Source organism: Ranitomeya imitator, chromosome 2 (genome assembly GCF_032444005.1).
Source record: "Ranitomeya imitator isolate aRanImi1 chromosome 2, aRanImi1.pri, whole genome shotgun sequence".
Taxonomy (NCBI): Eukaryota; Metazoa; Chordata; class Amphibia; order Anura; family Dendrobatidae; genus Ranitomeya; species Ranitomeya imitator.
In genome coordinates this window covers 664,257,942-664,279,531 of record NC_091283.1, presented here as the reverse complement: position 1 = coordinate 664,279,531, position 21,590 = coordinate 664,257,942, and the positions used below count along the sequence as shown (strand labels likewise).

The 21,590-nt window shown below is 45.4% G+C and overlaps 1 protein-coding gene across 1 annotated transcript in view; it reads right to left on the bottom strand.

Moving 5' to 3' along the window:
* The window catches only part of SMTNL1 (smoothelin like 1), a 314,755-nt gene extending 293,653 nt beyond the window's left edge, over positions 1–21,102 (bottom strand). Inside the window, exon 1 of the mRNA XM_069752985.1 lies at positions 20,472–21,102. Within this exon, the coding sequence (XP_069609086.1) occupies positions 20,472–20,995 (524 nt within the window). The 5' untranslated portion in view covers positions 20,996–21,102. The remainder of the gene's footprint in view (positions 1–20,471) is intronic.
* Between the last annotated feature and the right edge of the window lie 488 nt (positions 21,103–21,590).

The window sequence follows — 21,590 nt, the reverse complement described above, 5'->3', positions numbered from 1 at the left end:
AAATAGGCTTTCTATGGCCCACTATCTGAGAGAGAGAGATGGCACGCTTAGGACTGGCACACAAGCCCAAAGGCCAATATTAATCTCCCTTTTTTTTTTCAGGGAGAATTTATAAAACCAAAAAAATAAAAAATAAATAGGCTTTCTATGGCCCACTATTTGTGAGAGAGATGGCACGCTCAGGACTGGCACACAAGCCCAGAGGCCAATATTAATCTCCCACTTTTTTTTTTTTGTTCCAGGGAAAATTTATAAACCCAATGAGCTACAGCGCTGAGGGGAAAATAAAAATAAAAATGTAGCTTCCACTGTCCCTGCACACCGAAGGTGGTGTTGGGCAGTGGAAATCGCTACAGCACAAGCGGTTTGGTGGTTAATGGACCCTGCCTAACGCTATCCCTGCTTCTGATGAAGCGGCAGCAACCTCTCCCTAAGCTCAGATCAGCAGCAGTAACATGGCGGTCGGCGGGAACGCCCCTTTATAGCCCCTGTGACGCCGCAGACAGCAAGCCAATCACTGCAATGCCCTTCTCTAAGATGGTGGGGACCAGGACCTATGTCATCACGCTGCCCACACTCTGCGTTTACCTTCATTGGCTGAGAAATGTCGCTTTTCGCGTCATTGAAACGCGACTTTGGCGCGAAAGTCGCGTACCGCATGGCCGACCCCGCACAGGGGTCGGATCGGGTTTCATGAAACCCGACTTTGCCAAAAGTCGGCGACTTTTGAAAATGAACGACCCGTTTCGCTCAACCCTAGTCCAGATAATTCCGGTACCGGAAAAATCGGTACCGGAATTATCCGTGTCCGTGTGTCCGTGTGCTTACGTAGCACATCAGTGTGGCACACGTGCGGCATCCGTGTGCCGCCTGAGGACCACACGTACCGTGCAGGAGACAGAGCTACAGTTAAGCGCTGTCCCCTGCGTGTGGTGCTGAAGCCGGTATTCATCCCTTCTTCCTAGCAGCGTTCGGTGGAGAGAAGGAATGAATAATCTTTTTTTTTCCTTCCCCCTTAAAAATAAAGTTTGTGCGTCCAATGAAAAAACATAAAAAGAATTGTCCTAAAGCCAAATTGGATATAATTCCACACCAAACATAAAAAAGGGGGTGGACAAAAGTATTGGCACTGTTCGAAAAATCATGTGATGCTTCTCTAATTTGTGTAATTAACAGCTCCTGCAACTTACCTGTGGCACCAAACAGGTGTTGGCAATAACTAAATCACACTTGCAGCCAGCTGACATGGATTAAAGTTAACTCAACCTCTGTCCTGTGTCCTTGTGTGTACCACATTGAGCATGGAGAAAAGAAAGAAGACCAAAGAACTGTCTGAGGACTTGAGAAACCAAATTGTGAAGAAGCATGAGCAATTTCAAGGCTACAAGTCCATCTCCAAAGACCTGAATGTTCCTGTTTCTACTGTGCGCAGTGTCATCAAGAAGTTTACAGCCCATGGCACTGTGGCTAACCTCCCTAGATGTGGACGGAAAAGAAAAATTGACAAGAGATTTCAACACAAGATTGTGCGGATGGAGGATAAAGAACCTCGACTAAGCCTACAACCTGCAGTAACCACCGATTGACCAAACCGCTGCACGGCCAGCTCTACCCTCACCTACTGTATCCTCACCCATCCCTTGTAGATTGTGAGCCTTCGCGGGCAGGGTCCTCTCTCCTCCTGTACCAGTTGTGACTTGTATTGTTCAAGATTATTGTACTTGTTTTATTATGTATACCCCTCCTCACATGTAAAGCGCCATGGAATAAATGGCGCTATAATAATAAATAATAATAATAATAATAATAACATCCAAACAAGTTCAAGCTGCCCTGCAGTCCGATGGTACAACAGTGTCAACCCGTACTATCCGTCGGCGTCTGAATGAAAAGGGACTGTATGGTAAGAGACCCAGGAAGACCCCACTTCTTACCCCGAGACATAAAAAGCCAGGCTGGAGTTTGCCAAAACTTACCTGAAAAAGCCTAAAACATTTTGGAAGAATGTTCTCTGGTCAGATGAGACAAAAGTAGAGCTTTTGGGGCAAAGGCATCAACATAGAGTTTACAGGAGAAAAAAAGAGGCATTCAAAGAAAAGAACACGGTCCCTACAGTCAAACATGGCGGAGGTTCCCTGATGTTTTGGGGTTGCTTTGCTGCCTCTGGCACTGGACTGTTTGACCGTGTGCATGGCATTATGAAGTCTGAGGACTACCAACAAATTTTGCAGCATAATGTAGGGTCCAGTGTGAGAAAGCTGGGTCTCCTTCAGAGGTCATGGGTCTTCCAGCAGGACAATGACCCAAAACACACTTCAAAAAGCACTAGAAAATGGTTTGAGAGAAAGCACTGGAGACTTCTAAGGTGGCCAGCAATGAGTCCAGACCTGAATCCCATAGAACACCTGTGGAGAGATCTAAAAATGGCAGTTTGGAGAAGGCACCCTTCAAATATCAGGGACCTGGAGCAGTTTGCCAAAGAAGAATGGTCTAAAATTCCTGCAGAGCATTGTAAGAAACTCATTGATGGTTACCGGAAGCGGTTGGTCACAGTTATTTTGGCTAAAGGTTGTGCAACCAAGTATAAGGCTGAGGGTGCCAATACTTTTGTCTGGCCCATTTTTGGAGTTTTGTGTGAAATGATCAATGTTTTGCTTTTTGCTTCATTCTCTTTTGTGTTTTTAAATTTAAGACAAATTAAATGAAGATAATAATACCAAAGAATTTGTGTTTGCAATCATTTTCAGGAAGAAACTGAGTATTATCTGACAGAATTGCAGGGGTATCAATACTTTTGGCCATGACTGTATAGGAGCCTTGAAGACACAAAAACGCACAGAGAGGTCAAAAATACTCTGTTGTAAAGAAGTCACAGTAAATAAGCAAGTGCTAGTCAAAAAATGAAAAAAATACAGGGTATTTAGTTAATACTTTTTTGCAAAAAAAATGTATGTTAAGCTGCTCCACCAATCGCCAAGGTATACCCATAATAGAGCAGTCCTATCTATTGTATATAATCCCTATCTGATGTATTTAAAAACCTGATCATCTGTATAGTACCTGTATAAGCAGGGTTCAGAGAGAAAAAAAAAATGTGGACATGCAGGATGGAACAGCTACAATGCAAATGACCCACAGAGGAGTGGTGGACTCCCCAGTCTTGTAGAAACAAGAGAACAATTATAGAACCAAAAACACATGGGCTACTTGCATAGTGAACAAGTCTGTAGGAACCTGTTCTATAGGAGCCTTGTCTGGGCTTTTTTGTAGAGGGATTGAGATCCTCTTTTTTTTTTTAGCCGGCTGGGGTCAACTTGTTTTTCAATGTTGGGGCCCTTCGAAACGTTATCAGGGGATTGCTGGGAAGAATCTTTCCCAATATGGGATCATTAAGAAGTATGCCCCAATGTTTTTTCAGAACCAGGCAAATTCTCTTGTTCTGGGCTGAAAAAGTGGTAATAAAATTGAAGCTGATCTTAGTATCAGATGCTGATTTTTTGTTTTTTATATTATTAGAGATTAAGTCTATCTGTTCTATTTTTTTGCTTTCAGAGAAGGCTCTATGGATCAATTTTTTGGGGTAACTTCTTTCAAGAAATCTATGTGATAAAACTTTTGATTGGTTAATGAACTCTATGTCCATACTGCAGTTCCTCTTGATTCTATTGTGTTGGTTGAGTGGAATATTCCTCAACCATTTGGTGTAGTGTCCACTTTGCTAATGGCCATAACTGTTCGCATCCACAGGTTTGAAGTAGGTTCTTGTATGAATTTTTATATTGTCATGAAAAAAGTGAGGTCAAGGAAGTCAACTGTGTCAGGGTTTACTACGGGGGTGAAACCCAAACCCCAGGTGTTATCTTCAATGCTCCTGAGGAATGACCCCACATCATCGTTTGAATTATCATAAATAAAGAATAAATCATCTATGTAACGTTTGTAAATGATGATGTTGGGTGCATGTATACTGCTGTATATGAAGATGGACTCGAAGATGGCCATAAACAAATTTGCATAAGCTGGCGCCACCTTCGAGCCCATCGCAGTCCCAAGAATCTGATGGTATAGAGCAGTGTTCCCCAAGTCCGGTCCTCAAGAGCCACCAACAGGTCATGTTTTCAGGATTTCCTTAGTATTTCACAGGTGATAATTCCATCACCTGTGCAATACTAAGGAAATCCTGAAAACACAACCTTTTGGTGGCTCTTGAGGACCGGAGTTGGGGAACACTGGTATAGAGTATCTTGAAAGGTAAGGAAATTATTATGGAGTATGAACTGCATGCTTTCATATAAAAAATCTTTTTGGATCAATGTCTATGAAGGCTTTAAAACACACCAGTCCCAAATCATGTGGAATGCTGGAATAGAGGGCGGATACATCCATGGAAATAAAAGCAAAAAAGTGTTCTTCCATGGGATGTCCTTCGTAAGTCGGATTAGATGACTGGAGTCCCTCAAGTAACTGTGTAGTTGGTCTACATGTGTGTGCATCACTACATACACATAATTTGCAAGGTTTGATGTCAGGGACCCTATCCCTGAAATTATAGGTCTCCCAGGGAACCTTTTAGCATCCTTGTGGATTTTCGGAAGGTGACAGATAAAGGTAATCGGGGGATTAACAACTCTTAAAAAATTTTCTCTGATTTATTCAGAATGCTCTGTCTATCAGCTTTTGATATCAAAGCATTATAAGCAATAACTGCATTATTATATTGAGTGTTATCAACCTTATTGTAAGTCTTGGGGTCAGATAATAGTCTAAATGCTTCTGATAGATAATCCCCCCGGTCCTGTACCACTTTTCCTGCCCCCTTGTGTTGTGAATTCTGTTGTCGAACTCCCTCCTGTGGTCGTGAATGGTACTTCGGCGAGTTCTGTCTATGGGCTCCCTCTGGTGGCTATGAGTGAAGCTGCTGCTTCTGAGGTTCCTTACACAGGTGACGTGGTTTATCCTTTGGTTGGCTTCTCTATTTAACTCCACTCAGATCGTTACTCCATGCCAGCTGTCAATGTTTTAGCATTGGTTCAGTTCGCTCCTGGATCTGCCTGGTGACCTGTCTTCTCCTGCAGAAGCTAAGTTCCTTATTGTTATTTTTGCTCATTGTTTCTTTGTCCAGCTGGTTATCCTGATTTTGTCTTGCTAGCTGGAAGCTCTGGGATGCAGAGTGGCCCCCCCCCCCCCGCACCGTGAGTCGGTGCGGAGGTCTTTTTTGCACACTCTGCGTGGTCTTTTGTAGGTTTTTGTGCTGACCGCAAAGATTCCTTTCATATCCTCTGTCTATTTAGTAAGTCTGACCTCTCTTTGCTGAAACCTATTTCATTTCTGTGTTTGTGACTTTCATCTTTTCTCACAGTCATTATTTGTGGGGGGCTGCCTATTCCTTTGGGGAATTTCTCTGAGGCAAGGTAGGCTTTATTTTCTATCTCTAGGGCTAGCTAGCTCTGAGGCTGTGACGAGGCGCCTAGGGAGCGTCAGGAGCGCTCCACGGCTATTTTTAGTGTGTGTGATAGGATTAGGGCTTGCGGTCAGCAGAGCTCCCACATCCCAGAGCTCGTCCTGTATGAGTTTAACTATCAGGTCGGGTGCTCCTAACCACCAGGTCATAACATCCTTGTCTGCCATGCGGATGAGAAGGTCTGTATTGCTCTTTATGGATTTTAATGTCTCTTTTTCTTTTGGGGTGAGATTGGATTCCCCTTGCTATGTGTCAAAATTATTTTGTGCAGGTCGTTTGAAACAAGATCAGAGAAAATTTTCAGATGGTGGCTAAGTGCAGTGGTTGTGTCTTAGGCTAGTTTCACACTAGCGTTTTGAGGAGCTGCGGAGGGCTGCGGACTTCCTCCGTGAAGCCCCACCCTTTCAGCCGCACCTCCACCGCTAGCTCCGCCTACTTCTGCATGCGGCCTGCATGCGGCCTGCGTACCTATCTTTAACTTTAGGTACGCAGGTCGTGAGGCTGTATGTGGATGCTTCCGCATGCGTCGTTTTAACGATGCCGAGAAGAAAAAAATTGCTGGTCGCCGCATCGTCAAAACGACCCATGCGGAAGCATCCGCATACAGCCGCATGACCTGCGTACCTAATGTTAAAGATAGGTACGCAGGCCGCATGCAGGCCGTATGCAGAAGTAGGTGGAGATAGCGGCTGAGGTGCGGCCGAGGGCGGGGCTTCACGGAGGAAGTCCGCAGCCCTCCACAGCTCCTCAGAACGCAAATGTAAAACCGGCCTTACACAACCATAATAGGTGAGTGAATTTATACTATCGCTCATGAATATTCCCTTTATCTCGGATAAGACCCTATGTGCGCTCGTATATTCCTTCTAGCTACCTGATACATAAAAGAGGAAACTAGGTAACTAAGGACGGTGTTATACATAATAAGTGAGTTCACTATATACATAATGAGTACACTATATACTAAGGGACTGTGCTATACATAAGGCTACATTCCTGCATCCATGTGCAGTGTTGCTGTGCTGCCCGCTTTTACAGACGTCACGCATTGAGCATGTCCCATTCTGATCCGCAAAATTGGATTGGAACAGAACATAATCTGACCCCAACAGATCTCATTCTCATATCCATGATTTTCATGTATGTGTGAATGGACCTATAAAACTATGAGTTTGTGTGCCATCCGATAAAAAAACCTGGAAGCACATGTGTGTGCAAAGCAGTCATCAAAGCAAAAGGTGGCTACTTTGAAGAACCTAGAATATAATACATATTTTCAGTTGTTTCACACTTTTTTGTTAAGTATATAATTCTACATGTGTTAATTCATAGTTTGATGCCTTCAGTGTGAATTTATAATTTTCATAGTCATGAAAATACAGAAAAATCTTGAAATGAGGTGTGTCCAAACTTTTGGTCTGTACTGTACATTGTATACATACATGTGTCTCCCCCTCAATACAGATATGTACCCGACCATTGATTTACTTTTAGCCACGTACCATTAAAAATATACAGTGATAAGAAGCATTGTGCCCCCCATTAACTATAATCTCTGACTCCCAATAATATAAATTATTCAGTTTGTGACCTCCCCAATTAACTGGAAGGCTATGTGCACACGGAAAATATGCAAGGTTTTACAGTACAGGAAAAATTAAAGAGATCCCTGAAGTCTCATGGACATGCTGCTTATTTTTTCCATGCAGATTAAAATCTGCATAATGCCAATTCTTGCAGCATATTTCACCCATACTAATGGCGAAAAATACGTAACAAAGGCATGGCAAAAACATGGAAAAAATAAATGTATATTACACAACTTCTTCCTGCCAACACATTAGGATATGCAGCAGAATTTTCTCCAGCAAATCCTGAACGTGTGCACATAGCCTTAGTCCCTGTCCTGCATCCCCATCATTCATTATAAGTCCTTGAGAGCATCAAAATGAATTTGGGGGTGGCAGAAGACGCTATCAGGTACTGAGCATCCTCTGCCACCTCCCAATTCATTACAAGTCCTTGAAAGCGTCGTCTCCCACCTTTCAGCTCATTTAACCCCTTCCCGACCTGTGACACAGCGTATGCGTCATGAAAGTCGGTGCCAATCCGACCTGTGACGCATATGCTGTGTCACAGAAAGATCGCGTCCCTGCAGATCGGGTGAAAGGGTTAACTCCCATTTCACCCGATCTGCAGGGACAGGGGGAGTGGTAGTTTAGCCCAGGGGGGGTGGCTTCACCCCCTCGTGGCTACGATCGCTCTGATTGGCTGTTGAAAGTGAAACTGCCAATCAGAGCGATTTGTAATATTTCACCTAAAAAAATGGTGAAATATTACAATCCAGCCATGGCCGATGCTGCAATATCATCGGCCATGGCTGGAAATACTAATGTGCCCCCACCCCACCCCTCCGATCGCCCCCCCAGCCCCCCGATCTGTGGCCCGCTCCCCTCCGTCCTGTGCTCCGCTCCCCCGTCCTCCTGTCCGCTCCCCCGTGCTCCAATCACACCCCCCCGTGCTCCAATCAGACCCCCCCGCACTCCGATCCCCCCCCGTGCTCCGAACCACCCCCCCTGCACACCGATCCCCCCCCCCTGCACACCGATCCACCCGCCCGCACACCGATCACTCTCCCCCATGCTCCGATCCCTCCCCCCCCGTGCTCCGACGCCCCCCCGTGCTCCGACGCCCCCCCGTGCCCTGATCTCCCCCCCCTGTGCCCTGATCTCCCCCCCTTATACTTACCGATCCTGGCGGGGTCCGTCAGTCTTCTTCCCCGAGCGCCGCCATGTTCCAAAATGGCGGGCGCATGCGCAGTGCGCCCGCCGAATCTGCCGGCCGGCAGATTCGTTCCAATGTGAATTTTGATCACTGTGATATAATCTATCACAGTGGTCAAAATAAAAAAACAGTAAATGACCCCCCCCATTTGTCCCCCATAGATAGGGACAATAATAAAATAAAGAATTTTTTTTTTTTTCACTAAGGTTGGAGTTAGAACTAGGGTTAGGGTTAGGGTTAGGGTTAGGGGTAGGGTTAGGGGTAGGGGTAGGGGTAGGGTTAGGGTTAGGGGTAGGGTTAGGGTTAGGGGTAGGGGTAGGGTTAGGGGTAGGGTTAGGGTTAGGATTAGGGTTTCGGTATGTGCACACGTATTCTGGTCCTCTGCGGATTTTTCTGCAGCGGATTTGATAAATCCGCAGTGCTAAACCGCTGCGGATTTATGGCAGATTTACCGCGGTTTTTCTGCGCATTTCACTGCGGTTTTACAACTGCGATTTTCTATTGGAGCAGTTGTAAAACCGCTGTGGAATCCGCAGAAAGAAGTGACATGCTGCGGAATGTAAACCGCTGCGTTTCCGTGCAGTTTTTCCGCAGCATGTGTACAGCGATTTTTGTTTCCCATAGGTTTACATTGAAATGTAAACTCATGGGAAACTGCTGCGGATCCGCAGCGTTTTCCAAAGCGTGTGCACATACCTTTAGAATTAGGCTATGTGCACACGGTGCGGATTTGGCTGCGGATCCGCAGCGGATTGGCCGCTGCGGATCCGCAGCAGTGTTCCATCAGGTTTACAGTACCATGTAAACCTATGGAAAACCAAATCCGCTGTGCCCATGGTGCGGAAAATACCGCACGGAAACGCTGCGTTGTATTTTCCGCAGCATGTCAATTCTTTGTGCGGATTCCGCAGCGTTTTACACCTATTCCTCAATAGGAATCCGCAGGTGGAATCCGCAGGTGAAATCCGCAGGTAAAACGCAGTGCCTTTTACCCGCGGATTTTTCAAAAATGGTGCGGAAAAATCTCACACGAATCCGCAACGTGGGTACATAGCCTTAGGGTTAGGGTTGGGTTGGAATTAGGGTTGTGGTTAGGGTTAGGGGTGTGTTGGGGTTAGGGTTGTGGTTAGGGGTGTGTTGCGGTTAGGGTTGTGGTTAGGGTTACGGCTACAGTTGGGATAAGGGTTAGGGGTGTGTTGGCGTAAGAATTGAGGGGTTTCCACTGTTTAGGCACATCAGGGGGTCTCCAAACGCAACATGGCGCCACCATTGATTCCAGCCAATCTTTTATTCAAAAAGTCAAATGGTGCTCCTTCCCTTCCGAGCCCCGACGTGTGCCCAAACAGTGGTTTACCCCCACATATGGGGTATCAGTGTACTCAGGACAAACTGGGCAACAATTACTGGGGTCCAATTTCTCCTGTTACCCTTGAGAAAATAAAAAATTGCTTGCTAAAACATCATTTTTGAGGAAAGTAAAATGATTTTTTATTTTCACGGCTCTGCGTTGTAAATGTCTGTGAAGCACTTGGGGGTTCAAAGTGCTCACCACATATCTAGATAAGTTCCTTGGGGGGTCTAGTTTCCAAAATGGGGTCACTTGTGGGGGGTTTCTACTGTTTAGGCACACCAGGGGCTCTGCAAACGCAACGTGACGCCCGCAGACCATTCCATCAAAGTCTGCATTTCAAAACGTCACTACTTGACTTCCGAGCCCCGACATGTGCCCAAACAGTGGTTTACCCCCACATATGGGGTATCAGCGTACTCAGGACAAACTGGGCAACAATTACTGGGGTCCAATTTCTCCTGTTACCCTTGAGAAAATAAAAAATTGCTTGCTAAAACATCATTTTTGAGGAAAGAAAAATGATTTTTTATTTTCACGGCTCTGCGTTGTAAACGTCTGTGAAGCACTTGGGGGTTCAAAGTGCTCACCACATATCTAGATAAGTTCCTTGGGGGGTCTAGTTTCCAAAATGGGGTCACTTGTGGGGGGTTTCTACTGTTTAGGCACACCAGGGGCTCTGCAAACGCAACGTGACGCCCGCAGACCATTCCATCAAAGTCTGCATTTCAAAAGTCACTACTTCCCTTCTGAGCCCCGACGTGTGCCCAAACAGTGGTTTACCCCCACATATGGGGTATCAGCGTACTCAGGAGAAACTGGACAACAACTTTTGGGGTCCAATTTCTCCTGTAACCCTTGGGAAAATAAAAAATTCTGGGCTAAAAAATTATTTTTGAGGAAAGAAAACGTATTTATTATTTTCACTGCTCTGTGTTATAAACTTCTGTGAAGCACTTGGGGGTTCAAAGTGCTCACCTCACATCTAGATAAGTTCCTTTCGGGGTCTAGTTTCTAAAATGGGGTCACTTGTGGGGGGTTTCTACTGTTTAGCCACATCAGGGGCTCTGCAAACGCAACGTAACGCCCGCAGAGCATTCCATCAAAGTCTGCATTTCAAAATGTCACTACTTGACTTCCGAGCCCCGACATGTGCCCAAACTGTGGTTTACCCCCACATATGGGGTATCAGCGTACTCAGGAGAAACTGTACAACAACTTTTGGGGTCAAATTTCTCCTGTTACCCTTGGGAAAATAATAAATTGCAGGCTAAAAAATCATTTTAGAGAAAATAAAATTTTTATTTTATTTTCATGGCTCTGCGTTATAAACTTCTGTGAAGCACTTGGAAGTTCAAAGTCCTCACCACACATCTAGATTAGTTCCTTTGGGGGTCTAGTTTCCAAAATGGGGTCATATGTGGGGGATCTCCAATGTTTAGGCACACAGGGGCTCTCCAAACGTGACATGGTGTCCGCTAATGATTGGAGCTAATTTTCCATTTAAAAAGCCAATTGGCGTGCCTTCCCTTCCGAGCCCTGCCGTGCGCCCAAACAGTGGTTTACCCCCACATATGGGGTATCAGCGTACTCAGGACAAACTGGACAACAACATTTGCGGTCCAATTTCTCCTATTACCCTTGGCAAAATAGGAAATTCCAGGCTAAAAATCATTTTTGAGGAAAGAAAAATTATTTTTTATTTTCATGGCTCTGCATTATAAACTTCTGTGAAGCACCTGGGGGTTTAAAGTGCTCAATATGCATCTAGATAAGTTCCTTGGGGGGTCTAGTTTCCAAAATGGGGTCACTTGTGGGGGAGCTCCAATGCATAGGCACACAGGGGCTCTCTAAACGCGACATGGTGTCCGCTAACAATTGGAGCTAATTTTCCATTCAAAAAGTCAAATGGCGCGCCTTCCCTTCCGAGCCCTGCCGTGTGCCCAAACAGTGGTTTACCCCCACATATGAGGTATCGGCGTACTCGGGAGAAATTGCCCAACAAATTTTAGGATTCATTTTATCCTATTGCCCATGTGAAAATGAAAAACTGAGGCGAAAAGAATTTTTTTGTGAAAAAAAAAGTACTTTTTCATTTTTACAGATCAATTTGTGAAGCACCTGAGGGTTTAAAGTGCTCAATATGCATCTAGATAAGTTCCTTGGGGGGTCTAGTTTCCAAAATGGGGTCATTTGTGGGGGAGCTCCAATGTTTAGGCACACGGGGGCTCTCCAAACACGACATGGTGTCCGCTAACGATGGAGATAATTTTTCATTCAAAGAGTCAAATGGCGCTCCTTCCCTTCCGAACCTTACCATGTGCCCAAACAGTGGTTTACCTCCACATGTGAGGTATCGGTGTACTCATGAGAAATTGCCCAACAAATTTTAGGATCCATTTTATCCTGTTGCCCATGTGAAAATGAAAAAAATTGAGGCTAAAAGAATTTTTTTGTGAAAAAAAAGTACTTTTTCATTTTTACGGATCAATTTGTGAAGCCCCCGGGGGTTCAAAGTTCTCACTATGCATCTAGATAAGTTCCTTGGGGCGTCTAGTTTCCAAAATGGGGTCACGTGTGGGTGAGCTCCAATTTTTAGGCACACGGGGGCTCTCCAAACGTGACATGGTGTCCGCTAAAGAGTGGAGCCAATTTTTCATTCAAAAAGTCAAATGGCGCTCCTTCCCTTCCAAGCCCTGCCGTGCGCCCAAACAGTGGTTTACCCCCACATATGAGGTATCAGCGTACTCAGGACAAATTGGACAACAACTTTCGTGGTTCAGTTTCTCCTTGTACCATTGGGAAAATAAAAAAAATGTTGCTAAAAGATAATTTTTGTGACTAAAAAGTTAAATGTTCATTTTTTCCTTCCATGTTGCTTCTGCTGCTGTGAAGCACCTGAAGGGTTAAAAAACTTCTTGAATGTGGTTTTGAGCACCTTGAGGGGTGCATTTTTTAGAATGGTGTCACTTTTGGGTATTTTCATCCATATAGACCCCTCAAACTGACTTCAAATGTGAGGTGGTCCCTAAAAAAAATGGTTTTGTAAATTTCGTTGTAAAAATGAGAAATCGCTGGTCAAATTTTAACTCTTATAACTTCCTAGCAAAAAAAAATGTTGTTTCCAAAATTGTGCTGGTGTAAAGTAGACATGTGGGAAATGTTATTTATTAACTATTTTGTGTCACATAACTCTCTGGTTTAACAGAATAAAAATTCAAAATGTGAAAATTGCGAAATTTTCAAAATTTTCGCCAAATTTCCGTTTTTATCACAAATAAACGCAGAATTTATTGACCTAAATTTACCACTAACATGAAGCCCAATATGTCACGAAAAAACAATCTCAGAACCGCTAGGATCCGTTGAAGCGTTCCTGAGTTATTACCTCATAAAGGGACACTGGTCAGAATTGCAAAAAACGGCCAGGTCATTAAGGTCAAAATAGGCTGGGTCATGAAGGGGTTAAAAGTGTCCTATGCACCTTATCACCTCCTCTCCCACTCCTCAATAAATTTTAAGTCCCCGATAGCATCACATATCTAACGTCTTCCTCCACCTTCACCTATTCGTAAGTACATTATAATTATCCCTTCCTCCCATCCCAATCCCCCACATCCTTCATTGTTCTTCTCCCCCCCCACATCCCATCATTATCCTTTCCCCCATTTCCATCATTGCCCTCTCCATCAATGCCTTCTCCACCACCCCATCATTGCCCTCTCCAACACCTCCATCATTGCCCTTTCCATCAATGCCTTCTCCACCACCCCATCATTGCCCTCTCCACCACCTCCATCATTGCCCTCTCCACCACCTCCATCATTGCCCTCTCCACCACCCCATCATTGCCCTCACCACCACCTCCATCATTGCCCTCTCCACCACCCCAATCATTGACCTAGTCCATCATCACCATCATTACCCTCTCCACCACCTCAATCATTGTTCTCTCCCTCCACCCCATCATTGTCATCACCACCTCCATCATTGAGTTCTCACCCACCACCCCATCATTGCCCTTTCCACCACTTCCTTCATTGCCTTCTCCCCACCACCCCATCATTGCACTTTCCACCACCTCTATCATTACTTTCTCCCCCACCACCCCATCATTGCCCATTCCACCACCTTTCCACAACCATTATTGCCTTCACCCCACCATTGCTTTCTCCACCACCACTTACATCATTGCTCTCTCCATCTCCTCCCTCATTACCTTCTTCCCCACCACCCCATCATTGCCCTTTCCACCACCTCTAGCATTGTTTTCTCCCCACCACCCACATCATTGCCTCCTGCCCATCACCCCATCATCCTTTCCACCACCACCATCATTGCCTTCTCCCCCAACACTGCCCTCTCCATTATCTACACACACACCTCTCTGCACGTTCCCCCGCAGACACACACACGCAGCACTCACCTCTCCATACACGCACACCACTCATCTCTCCGCACGTTCCCTCCAGCCGCACCTCCATTGTCGTCAGCAGCTTCCTACTTGGCACAGAAGTGTGCTGAATGCTGATATCATCAATCCACACTGCTCTGTCAGACAAGAAGCAAGGGCTGGAAGCAGGACGGATCCCTGCAGCTTCGCTGCCATTTTCTCCTGTAGGCAGCAGAGCTGCAAGCATAGCTCCCTGCTCGCCATACATGGGGGAAATCTGGCCAAGAGCCCCCTGGGGCCGGATAAACAGGCCAGATTACCCTCAGTGTTAGCCGCCCTGCAGGGGCCCCCCTCCACCTCCAGGCCCCGATGCAGCTGCACCGGCTTTACATGGGGTATGACCGCCCCTGCGGGCAGTGTTAGACGCAGCCTGTGGATAATACTGGCCGCTGTTAAAGTGAGATGAATATTCCATGCTCATGGGGATATGGGGAAGAGTGAATATTAATTTCTCTTTAGCACCGGGGACAGGCTCCTGCATCCCGTCCTGCTTCTGCTGGCTCCAGGCGGACTCCGCTGACTCAATGGCCCCATACCGGCTGCGTGGTGTGCCGCTATTAGCGACACACCCCAGGAGCAGCAGGAGTCCTAGGCAGCTGCCGGCCCTTTATGCCAGCTGGTGTATGTGCCTTTGCCAACCGGAAAATCCTCCGGTTTTCCAGTGGCCCAGTCCGACCCTGGTCAGAGGCCAATTCCGTGGTCAGATACCTGAAGTCAGAGAGCGTCAAAAACAAAAGGGATAATCAACACAAATTGTCACAACAGATGCTAGGTCATCAACAAGATCAGAAGTCAGACACATAGCAAACACACACACACCTAACTAATGCCAAGCTAAAACTGACAATCTGCTGCTCACAGCAAGCCAGCTAAATACCTAGCAAATAATTTGAGGACAGGAGGCACCTGGGGAAAGCACCGGCAGACTAGATCAGATTGAGCAACAGGGCTGACTGCCCAGCATGCTCCATGGTCAGATTGGAAGACTGGACTGTCACTCACAAAACCAACAGTCCAGCACACTTCAGATCCCATAGGGCACCTGAGTTATCACTCACAGCGCCCTTAGGCCACAGTCAGCGATGAAACCATGACAGGTGATCTTAGATTACATCAGGGCTGCCAGCCTACTAAATAAAATTCTGGACACCTGTACTCAAATTCACGTGAAGACTAAAATTTTTACGAACATTTGACATGCCCCCTAAATACCACGTCTCCTAAAGACCAGAATAGGAGTGCTCTACGTCAAAGAAAGGAATCTCAGAGGATGAAAATCATACCTGACCTGTCTGTGATACATAGATAACCAACATAGAAAGTTGATCAAATGCTTAAAATGCTATAAAAGAGTCCATCAATAAAAAGCAACATAAAGCACAATTATATAACACAAAGAACATAAAAGACACACCACATAGTCCTCCATACAGTATTATCGGCACCACATATTTTTTTACACTGTATAATGGGTCCCATACAGTATAATGGCCACATGTAGATGAAACGCTCGCCAGGGCCGTGGGGTACTCGGTACCAGGTCCGGTACTTTGAGGGGATGTCACTCTGGCGGCGACCCAGTCCGTGGCCCTGGGCGCCCAAGTAAAAGGGAATGTCCTTAAAGGGGTTTTAAATAAAGCTTGTGTTCATGACGCCACCGGTGGTTCTCGGTCAGAGATGACCAACACTGTATGAAGGGGTCCACTGAGGTGAGGTTATGGCAGCTAAGATGGTATAGCTTCCCACAGGTGAAGCTGGGTGCCCAGGGCTCCCGGTGTATAGATGAAGATGGTGGATAGTGTAGCAAGAAATGGAGGACACAAGTTTACAGTCTCTTTACCAGGTTTACTGATGAATTCAGGCAGCCACAGTCCAGGGCACCAGATCACAGGTACAGGTAGGGTCCGGCACGGAAGTGAGTAGGGAGTCCCTTTTACCAGGTGGAGTTAGAAGCCTTCCCTCTAGCACTGTGGTGTAGTTCCTTGCTGCCCTAGGCCTCTCACAAGTTCCTCACGTGTTCTCTCTGTCCTCCAGGTTGGTAGGACACTAACCCGTATGAGAGGTGGCTCGAGCCTTTTAACAGGGTCTCTTTCACGACCCGGGCTTTATGCGCCACTGTGTCTCCAGGTTTCAGGGTGGACAGGTGGCATACTGTATAATCCAGCTGTCCTGCTGTTTTCTGCTGTGAGCCGTGGAGTTCTTCACAACCTCAGTCTTCCGGCTACCGGTGTCTGCGCTCTTTAGGGAGGTAGCACAATCGCAGCTGTCCTCCCCAGTTCTCATTCCCTTGTGCTTCACTTCTCCTATACGCTCTCTACAAATCTTTCTTTCCAGGAGCTGCAGCACTTCTCATGGCTGCACGTCCCCTCTGCTTCCTTCTCCTCTGTCTCTCTGACAGGAACTCCCTGACTTTCCCTCCAGACCAGAATATATATAGGGGAGTCACCCACAAGCTGGATCAGAGCTCATCCTTTTGGCCTGGAGTGTGAACATGTTGCATGCTTGTGTGTTCCTGATAAAGAAGATCCTTCCTCACTTCCAAGCATGACATCACTCCCCCCGTGAGGAAAGCAATGTCACTGTGACATCCAGGAACCTGGGGTGTCACATAGTGCTCCATACAGTATAATGGCCCCATATATTACTACACACAGTAATAGGCCCCATATAGTTCTCCATACAGTATAATAGGGTTCATGTGTTGCTCCATACAGAATAATGGCACCTTAGGTTTCTCCATACAGTATAATGGTCCCACTCAGTGCTCCATACAGTATAATGGGCCTTATATATTGCTACACACAGTATAATGGGCCCCATATATTGTTTCATATAGAAAAATGGGCCCCATATAGTTCTCCGTACAGTGTAATGGGCCCCATATATTGCTCCATACAGAATTATGGCCCCTTATGTTGCTACATACAGTATAATGGCCCCACATAGTGCTCCATAAAGTATAGTAGTCCCATCAGGGCTGGACTGGCCATCGGGCATTTCTGGCAAATGCCTAAAGGGCCGGTGGCAGTCGTGGGCCACTCGCCAGCGCCGACTCCCCCCTCAGCGCCGCTGCATTCAACTATACCGGCATCTATGACGCCGGTACAGTTGAATGCAATGATGGAGGAGAGAGCTCTCCCATCATTCCCCGCTCTGCCTTTGCATTACATTCTATGGGGGGCTGGCTGCATTACAGTCTATGGGGGCTGGTTGCATTACATTCTATGGGGCTGGCTGCATTACATTCTATGGGGGCTGTGCTGCATTACATTCTATGGGGGCTGTGCTGCATTACATTCTATGGGGGCTGGCTGCATTACATTCTATGGGGCTGTGGTACATTACATTCTATGGGGGCTGTGCTGCGTTACATTTATGGGGGCTGTGCTGCATTACATTCTATGGGGGGCTGGCTGCATTACATTCTATGGGGGCTGGCTGCATTATATTCTATGGGGGGGCTATATTACATTCTATGGGGGAGGGTTGTATTACATTCTATTGGGGGGCTGTATTACATTCTATGGGGCTACATTATATTCTATGGGGGCTGTATTATATTCTATGGGGAGGTGGGCTGCATTAAATTCTATGGGGGCTCTATTACATTCTATGGGGTGCTGTATTATATTCTATGGAAGGGCTACATTATATTCTATGGGGGGCTGCATTATGCTCTATGAGGGGGCTACCATATATTATATATGCAGGGGCTGCATTATACTATATGAGGGGGCTGCATTATATTCTCTGGGGGGTTACATTATACTCAGGGGGCTACAATATATTCTGTGGGGTGGCTGCATTATACTCTGGGGTGGCATCATTATACTATATGTGGGCTGCATTATACTGTATCGAGGACTATAGGGAATACATTATACTATATGAAGAACTATGGGGTACATTATACTATGGGAAGTGAATTGTACTACATGGATGACAATGGAGGGGCATTATACTATACGGAGCAATATGAGGAATGTATTATACTATTTGGAGGACTGAGGAGTGTATTATACTATATGGAGGAATTGCAGTGTATTTTAATATATGGAGGACTATGAGGAGTGTATTATACTATATGGAGGACTATGGGGAGTGTATTATACTATATGGAGGACTGAGGAGTATATTATACTATATGGAGGACTGAGGAGTGTATTACACTATATGGAGGACTGAGGAGTGTATTATACTACATGAAGGACTATGAGGAGTGTATTGTACTATATGGAGGACTATGGGGAGTGTATTATACTATATGGAGGACTGAGGAATGTATTATACTATATAGAGGACTGAGGAGTGTATTATACTATATGGAGGACTGAGGAGTGTATTATACTACATGAAGGACTATGAGGAGTATATTATACTATATGGAGGAGTGTATTATACTATATGGAGAACTGAGGTGCAAATTATAATATATGGAGGACTATGGGGTGTATTATTTGTATTACATTACTGATGTCACCGCTCTTCAGAGTCACCGGGTCTCGTGCTGCGCAGCGGAACCAAAAGTGGCTGTAGGCATCAGAATGAGGTTCCATGGCCTTTGGTCATCTCATCCCTTCATTATCTACGAGATACAGTTATGTAGGTAAAGTAGCGGCTTTTCTTGGTACTGCAACTAAAAGCAATAAATTGGACCGAGCTGTAATGCTGGATACAGCTGTGATTATATGTTATATAGTCATGTTACACTCCCCTCACTTCTTGTAGCCTACAAGTGTACAAAGATATTATACAGTCACCATGTGACAAGTGGGCCTGTGTACCTTCATATGCCAGAGCTGAATTTTAGTCCCAGTCCAGCCCTGAGCCCCATATATTGCTCCATACAGTATTTTGAGCCAAATATATTGCATCATTCATAAAAAAACAATAAATAATCAAATACTCACCTCTCATGGTTTCCCACGACCAATGCTCCGGTGTCCCCTGCTCTTTTCAGGTCTCCTCAGCGTCTTCTGATTCTCTGTGACGTCTCAGTGCAGAGGTCGCGCTGTAGTGACGTCAGTGCGACTTCTGCATGTAGACGTCACAAAGAGTCAGAAACTCTGAGCAGACCGGAGCAGCAGACACAGGAGCACTGGCAGCGGGAAAGGGGGAGAGGTGTTTGAAACAGTTTAAGGGGCAGGGCGGCCGGTGCCAGCGCTGGCATCGGGTCACCCTGACTACCTGTAGTGCGCCGAGTCCCAGATTGTCAGCCAGCTGGTGATGAGCAGCAGCTGCAGGCAGGTCAGCAGCAGAATGCTAGCACTCCTCTTCATGTCTGACTTGTACAGACCCACATGCAGGTGTGCCTCCACTCCATTATAGCAGCACAGCTACCGGACACCCTCCAGGCTCCTACCTGACTCCTCTTCCGGGACAGGTCCTATTTGTACTGCGCATGGCAGCCTTATTAGCGCATGCGCAGTCCAAACTTCAGGGGTGGGAGGAAAAATCACAGATGGTGCTTTTTTCTGCCGGACGCTACAGATAGCAGAGAAAAGCACCAGGATTTTATGGACTGTCCTTCAATTTATGGATAATGGAAACTATGGCTTATATAGCAAAAATCTGCAGACAGATTCCTTTAAGAGATTCCTCCAATTATTTACTTTTTAGTGATGTACAAGAAGTCCAACCCTAATCCAGATATATTATGAAGGCATCCTCCTGATTAATCTGTTGCACATTATAATACTAGCATACAATTCAATTGATATTAAAGAGGCTCTGACACCATGTCAAAAAATGGCCATTTATTTGTTTTTATTTTCTTTGCACTTCTTCTCTGTGCAATTCACTTTTTGTATTTTTAAAATCTGCTATATGGTTTCAGACAAAGGGGCCTTTTTATTTTGTTAGCTTTTATGGTCTTTGTCAGGGGGGTATGGCTCACAGGATAATTATTCAGAAAAGACTAAAAACACATCCACGGAGAATTCTATGAGCCAGGCACCATATCTCTGGGACTGTATGGTTGATTTAAAAAAATACAAAAACCATAATACTCAGGGGAGCAGCAGAGATCAGAGCAAAAACTGGCCACTTTTGACCTGTGACAGGTCTTCTTTACTAGAGCCCTGGTATATCTGAAAGCCAGTGCTACAACTTGTATAAAGATCTTTTATAAGTTAGTTGTTAGGGCTTTCAGTGGATATAGGCTCCCACTAAGCTTGCTATGTAGCTCTATGATTTCTCTGTCTGTTCGTACCTGGAATATTACAATAATATTACAACAGTTTATATTCTTATATGATGGGGTCAGCGCCTTCCTAAAGAGGGGTTAGGTTGTGTCTATAATGAAGCTGTCTCCCAGCTCTAAGATTAAAAGAAAAAGAAGCTGGAAGGGCAAAACTAAGATTTTCTGCATGTGTCATGTTTCTCCATTACCTGTAATTCATGTAGAAAGAAACATTGCCAATTACCTGGCTGCTGGCGTGCTGACCTCTGCTTCATCTGCATTGTCTTTGGCAATAGATTGAGTAAGGTCTTCTTCACCTCTGTGATCCACATCAGTGACAGCTGGTATTTCCTGGCTACTGACTCTGGCTTCACATTTTCTTTCTGTGAGGCTAGACAAGTCACCTGCACTTTCCTCTTGGGCTGAGGAACTTTCTTCAGCTCCTGATTCTTCACAATCTAACACTGCGGACTCTTCATTTGATGGTGATGCATCTCCCTTTTCTGCATCCTCTATTCTAGCTTTTCCTGATTGTTGTGCTTCTGGTTTTGTTGGTGCTGTCTGCTCATCTCTTTGGTGCACCCCATCCAGTACATTATCTTGTGCCAGATCTTCATTAGTTGGATTTTCTGTAGGAGGCGTTGTATCACTTTCTTGCAACCCTTCTTCAATTGTGTTAATTGTACTCTCACCTGTGGCCTTTGAAGCATTTTCACTTGCACTTGCTTCTTGTTCCTCTGCTAGAACAGAGGGTTCTTCGTCTGCCATCTCTATGTAATATTTCTGTTACAAAAAGTAATAATATTAACAACTTTTCAGCATCTATCAGAAAATGCACTTGTCTTCTGAGCAATTTCCCCTCTACTTATCAGCGGGCATGGTGGGTAGGGTATCTATTTTTATTCAGGATTAGCCGGTTTTATCCTTCTTCCTTAGCCAACCCCTCTCCCTGCCAGCTGTCACCTTGGAAGGCTAAAAACAGTCCTGCACTACGCTACTTGTCACTGTTCTCTGGATGTAACCATAAATAATGCAGAAACAAAACTGTGTGTTTCTGTAGGCCACAAGTAGAAGATGGGAGCCAGTGATATGGGCACATAAAAATAGGCATTATGCAGTTGTCTTAAAGGAAACCTGAATCACGGACAGCAGCAGACATTCAGAGAAAATATACGTCCCCTTCACACTTCCGTGTTTCCAGGACATGTGGCATCCATTTTCACATGTACCGGAGACATGCACAAGCACATCCATTCTAATTTCTAGGGCTGTGTATATGTCCATATTGTCATACGGACTGGGTGCCCATGTGACCCACACGTAGACATGTACAATAAGTACTGCACGTATTCACATGGATCGA